We start from the raw sequence: 6,000 nt of genomic DNA, 5'->3' as shown, positions 1-6,000 counted from the left end.
TATGTACCAGTTCATCCTGTTTTTCTGTGTTTCCTGAGGTGTGAAGTGTGACCTCATCACTAGCAATTCAGAGTTCTCCACTGCTGCCTTTTTCAGCATTGTGTGTTTCACCAAGTGACTGGCTCCTGAAATGCTTCTTTACAGTTAGGAGCGGTACAGGCATTCAACTCAGGTAGCCAAACTCGTCTCAGTGTTTCTATCACAGGACAGGTGGATGTCTCGTCAGCCTCATCTGAGAACTCCGTTGGATGTCCTATCAGTACCAATCAGAGATTTTCTGATAATTGAAGGGTTTGTAGCAGACTTTACTGAGGTAGTTCCTTGGGGTTGAATCCACATCAGACCTTTGAGGACACATCTACTTTTCCATTGTCACCAGAATTCCAGGATTATGAAGACTTCCTCCCTGTGCCTGTGGCAACATTCTGTACCCTTCCCTGATTGTCAGAAACAACTGCCACTGGCCCCTCATTTCCTAACTGTTCTCACAACAGATACAAGGCAGCATGGTATGAGGCTACTATGCAGATCAGGAGTAACAGGAGGAATAGTTTCCTCTAAATCAGCATTGCTAGTTGATCAACTTTCAGCCATTCTCCAGGGGTTTTGCCCTTAACAGTGAGATGAAACAGTTCTAATCAGGCAGGCAATCAGGTAACCAAAGCTTGTGTGAATAAGGAGGGGGCACAAGGTACTCATCTCTGACTCAGGTATCTGGGAACATTTGTTCATTGGCAGAGGCACATCTGGTCTCCCTTCACATCTCCAATCTCCGGAGACACCTCAACAGGAAGCTCCCATCACAGAAAAGTTTTTCAGATGGTAACTGTCCACGTAGGACAACTGTTGCATTCAAGAACATTGCCCTCCTTCTCAGTTATATTTCGTTCTGGGATTTGGTGCCAGGGTGTGTTGGAGGTGGATGCATTGCATGCCTTTCCTCTCATTTCCTTCCTCACAAGGGTGCAGAGGTCAGTACAGAAAGAAGTAGCAACAGTAGTATTAATTGTTCCATGTGGGCTATACCACCTTTAGTATCCAACCATATTGCCTCACAATTTCTACTCCCTTTCACCGTCCATTGATTCCTTTCCTGCTTCGGTTCTGTCCTGTCTCATGAGATCCTTACCAGCCTTACAGCCTAGAAGTTGAACGTGAAGTTACAAGTCTGCTCCTTATGAGATTTCACAATAAAAGACAAGTTGCTGATTCTTATGTTCCTTCTTGTGATCTTCCAGCAGTTTCACATGAGTTACAAGGTCCTCCTTTTAAAAGGTTGCAGTCTGTAGCTTTGTTTTGGTCCTCAAGGAAGGTTGCTTTACTGGATACTGTCACATCTGCCCAAAGGTGGGTGAACTGGGCTGCCTATTGACCACATCACCATACTTTTGTGTCCTACAACAATCTGGATGCATTACGTTCCTTTGGAGATGTTTTCATTCCTGAAAGCTAGTTCCATGTAAAAAAAAAGGCTTTGCATTTTGTCATGTACTGTTTCATTGGGGTGTTCCTTATGGTGGGGTTGGCTATTTCCACACTAAGCCTCTAAAATGCATTTACATCAGAAATATTTGCAAAGTTTGTGGTACACTAATTTTGCAGCATTTCTTGAAATTTGACATTAACTACCAGTGATCTTATATTAACTCCTATCTCAGTCCTATTTTGGCACCCTCGCTCACTTCTGCTCCCTAACTTGAGCCTGCGATGCTGTCTCATGCTATGTCTCACTTCCTTTTATATGAGGTTTTATAGACAGGAAGACAAGAAAGAAGGTGGAACTAAAATAATTAATAAGAAAGGAAGAGAGATCTTTAAAGGTAAAAGAAGCTTTACTCTCAACTGTAACTTGTGTTAGCCGTTTTAAGGAGGCTGCCCATCTCACTTATATCAAGACTGGGAAGAGGAATACCTAGTCTCGGAGTATTGAAGATTTGCTAGTAAGTAATCGAAACATTACTATCAGGGCCACTGGAATTATTGGATTGTGCAGTTGGGGCGCTTTTCACATAATTATTGATTTGCCACATTTGCCACATAATCCATCATCTGCTGTATAATCTGCAGATTTTAACTGTAGAAATCTGTTTCTAGATAAACAGTATAAATGTACTAAAAATGCAGCAATAAGTGTGGTGTCTCAGTGGAAGACCCTTTGCAAAGGTTGACTGGTCACCTTTCTGTTGCTTATTGCTGTATGTGGATGTTAAACTGATACTAATAAGGTGCAACTAATTTCCAGACATTGTTAACAAGTGTAAAAATTACAAAATAATGAGGTAATACTATCACAAAATGTAATGCATTGAGCCACATAATTTGCCTTTTCCTGCCACTTAATTTACTTAAGCCTGCCCCATAGTTTGGCCCTCCCCGACGGATAATTGTAGTGGCCTTGATAATTAGTTGCATTCAGGATTAGGTTGCCCCCCATCAGGTTTATCTCAGTGCTTTTTGCCCCAAGAGCTCTTACTGAGGTAACAGGGAGACTGTGGTTTGTTCTCATTTCTACAGCACACACACATATGTTGGAGGGATTGTGTAATGCTAAATGTCCTTGCTTCTACATTGGCCATTTCTTTAGAGGGTTACATGTAAGATTATGACCATGATACAATGTGAAGTATATATTATATAACTTGCTCTGGGTAAAAGTAAAAAGGTGGTAGGCCCATGAAGCTCCTGTATTGTGCTGCAGTTGTCAGCGTCAACTGAGGGCATTGGATTGCTTGCTGGCTGACAAGAAAAGGAGTCTCTAGCACCTAAGATTGACACTTCATTGTAGATTTTGGTTGTGATTTTTTTGTAGGAACATTTTTATAGCCCCCTTGCATTTTAACTTATTCCGTTTTTCAAGGCACTTTAAAGCAGCTTCATACCCTCTCCCTTAAGTAAAACCTTCAAGGAGAAAGGTTTGTTCATCCTCTAACGTCCAAGGCAGAGGAGGTTGATGGGTATTTTGCCAGTTATTTGAAGATCATGAGCGGTTTTATAACAGATTCCTCCTCTGAACACCATGTGATTACAAAATATAAATAGAATTGCAGTTTAGACCGTGATTCTCATCATCGAATAAGTGAAGTTCGTAGAGGAAATTGTGCTTTTCGGGATGTTGCAGGCCTCTTCCCCAAAAACGTAATGCTAAAAAAAAAGGGGACGCTGAAGAAAACACTCGCACTCGGAAGCAAGTTGATCATTTCTTCACTTCAGATGGCAATCTTCTGAAACATTTCCTGTCTGCAATCCGAAGCAGCACCATGGCTGTGCCTGCGGCTCTTCTGTTGCTGACGGCGCTTGGTGAGTGGCGACACTTATTATTCGATGCCAGGGGCGTAGTTTATGGGGGTGATTAAGGTGTCACACCCTCTAATATATGTATTTTGTAGTAAATACTTTAAGTGCTTTAAGTCGGGTCTCGTGAGGTGTTTGTTGGTTTTCACATGGGCTTTTTCCATATACTTGCAAACAAAAACACACATCCTCTCGTCTGTTTTAAAGGTCTTACAAATGTGTTATTTTACAAAATATTGAGTTTTAAGTACCCCTCACAATCCGCACTCCTTTCCCTTCCTACTGCTCTTTAACCCCTTCGCTGCCAGGCCTTTTCCCCCTCCTGTGCCAGGCCTTTTTTTGCCTATTTGGGGCAGTTCGCGCTTAGGCCCTCATAACTTTTTGTCCACATAAGCTAACCAAGCCAAATTTGCGTCCTTTTTTTCCAACATCCTAGGGATTCTAGAGGTACCCAGACTTTGTGGGTTCCCTTGAAGGAGGCCAAGAAATTGGCCAAAATACAGTGAAAATTTCGTTTTTTTCAAAAGAATTGGAAAAAGTGGCTGCAGAAGAAGGCTTGTGGTTTTTCCCCTGAAAATGGCATCAACAAAGGGTTTGCGGTGCTAAACTCAGCAGCTTCCCAGCTTTCAGGAACAGGCAGACTTGAATCAGAAAACCCAATTTTTCCACACAATTTTGGCATTTTACTGGGACATACCCCATTTTTGCAATTTTTTGTGCTTTCAGCCTCCTTCCAGTCAGTGACAGAAATGGGCATGAACCCAATGCTGGATCCCAGAAACCTAAACATTTCTGAAAAGTAGACAAAATTCTGAATTCAGCAAGGGGTCATTTGTGTAGATCCTACAAGGGTTTCCTACAGAAAATAACAACTGAAAAAGAAAAATATTGAAATTGAGGTGAAAAAAACATAAATGTTTCTCTACGTTTTACTCTGTAACTTTTCCCTGCAATGTCAGATTATCGAAAGCAATATACCGTTACGTCTGCTGGACTCCTCTGGTTGCGGGGATATATAGGGCTTGTAGGTTCATCAAGAACCCAAGGAACCCAGAGCCAATAAATGAGCTGCACCCTGACGTGCGTTTTCATTCTATACCGGGTATACAGCAATTCATTTGCTGAAATATAAAGAGTAAAAAATTGCTATCAAGAAAACCTTTGTATTTCCAAAAAGGGCACAAGATAAGGTGTTGAGGAGCAGTGGTTATTTGCACATATCTGAATTCCGGGGTGACCAAACATGTGTATTACAGGGCATTTCTCTAATAGATGTCTTTTTTACACACTCTCCTATATTTGGAAGGAAAAAATTTAGAGAAAGACAAGGGGCAATAACACTTGTTTTGCTAATCTATGTTCCCCCAAGTCTCCCGATAAAAATGATACCTCACTTGTGTGGGTAGGCCTAGCGCCCGAGACAGGAAACACCCCAAAGCGCAACGTGGACACATCCAAATTTATGGAAGAAAACAGAGGTGTTTTTTGCGAAGTGCCTACCTGTAGATTTTGGCCTCTAGCTCAGCTGGCACCTAGGGACACCTACCAAACCTGTGCATTTCTGAAAACTAGAGACCTAGGGGAATCCAAGGAGGGGTGACTTGCGGGGCTCGGACCAGGTTCTGTTACCCAGAATCCTTTGCAAACCTCAAAATTTGGCTAAAAAAACACATGTTCCTCACATTTCTGTGGCAGAAAGTTCTGGAATCTGAGAGGAGCCACAAATTTCCTTCCACCCAGCGTTCCCCCAAGTCTCCCGATAAAAATGATACCTCACTTGCGTGGGTAGGCCTAGCGCCGGCGACAGGAAACACCCCAAAGCGCAACGTGGACACGTCCAAAATTTTGGAAGAAAACAGAGGTGTTTTTTGCGAAGTGCCTACCTGTAGATTTTGGCCTCTAGCTCAGCCGGCACCTAGAGAAACCTACCAAACCTGTGCATTTCTGAAAACTAGAGACCTAGGGGAATCCAAGATGGGGTGACTTGCGGGGCTCGGACCAGGTTCTGTTACCCAGAATCCTTTGCAAACCTCAAAATTTGGCTAAATAAACACATGTTCCTCACATTTCTGTGGCAGAAAGTTCTGGAATCTGAGAGGAGCCACAAATTTCCTTCCACCCAGCGTTCCCCCAAGTCTCCCGATAAAAATGATACCTCACTTGCGTGGGTAGGCCTAGCGCCGGCGACAGGAAACACCCCAAAGCGCAACGTGGACACGTCCAAAATTTTGGAAGAAAACAGAGGTGTTTTTTGCGAAGTGCCTACCTGTAGATTTTGGCCTCTAGCTCAGCCGGCACCTAGGGAAACCTACCAAACCTGTGCATTTCTGAAAACTAGAGACCTAGGGGAATCCAAGATGGGGTGACTTGCGGGGCTCGGACCAGATTCTGTTACCCAGAATCCTTTGCAAACCTCAAAATTTGGCTAAAAAAACACATGTTCCTCACATTTCTGTGGCAGAAAGTTCTGGAATCTGAGAGGAGCCACAAATGTCCTTCCACCCAGCGTTCCCCCAAGTCTCCCGATAAAAATGATACCTCACTTGCGTGGGTAGGCCTAGCGCCGGCGACAGGAAACACCCCAAAGCGCAACGTGGACACGTCCAAAATTTTGGAAGAAAACAGAGGTGTTTTTTGCGAAGTGCCTACCTGTAGATTTTGGCCTCTAGCTCAGCCGGCACCTAGAGAAACCTACCAAACCTGTGCATT

At 43.2% G+C, this 6,000-nt stretch overlaps 1 protein-coding gene across 3 annotated transcripts in view; it reads left to right on the top strand.

Annotated features, from left to right (window-relative positions):
* Nucleotides 1–3,216: 3,216 nt before the first annotated feature.
* Nucleotides 3,217–6,000, top strand: part of LOC138246041 (CD226 antigen-like) — a 469,508-nt gene continuing 466,724 nt past the window's right edge. For all 3 annotated transcript variants that reach the window (XM_069200226.1, XM_069200235.1, XM_069200219.1), the window contains exon 1: nucleotides 3,217–3,297. In XM_069200226.1, the coding sequence (XP_069056327.1) occupies nucleotides 3,258–3,297 (40 nt within the window). In that variant the 5' untranslated portion in view covers nucleotides 3,217–3,257. The remainder of the gene's footprint in view (nucleotides 3,298–6,000) is intronic.

Source organism: Pleurodeles waltl, chromosome 1_2 (assembly GCF_031143425.1).
Source record: "Pleurodeles waltl isolate 20211129_DDA chromosome 1_2, aPleWal1.hap1.20221129, whole genome shotgun sequence".
Classification (NCBI taxonomy): Eukaryota; Metazoa; Chordata; class Amphibia; order Caudata; family Salamandridae; genus Pleurodeles; species Pleurodeles waltl.
This window is presented reverse-complemented; position numbering and strand designations above follow the sequence as displayed.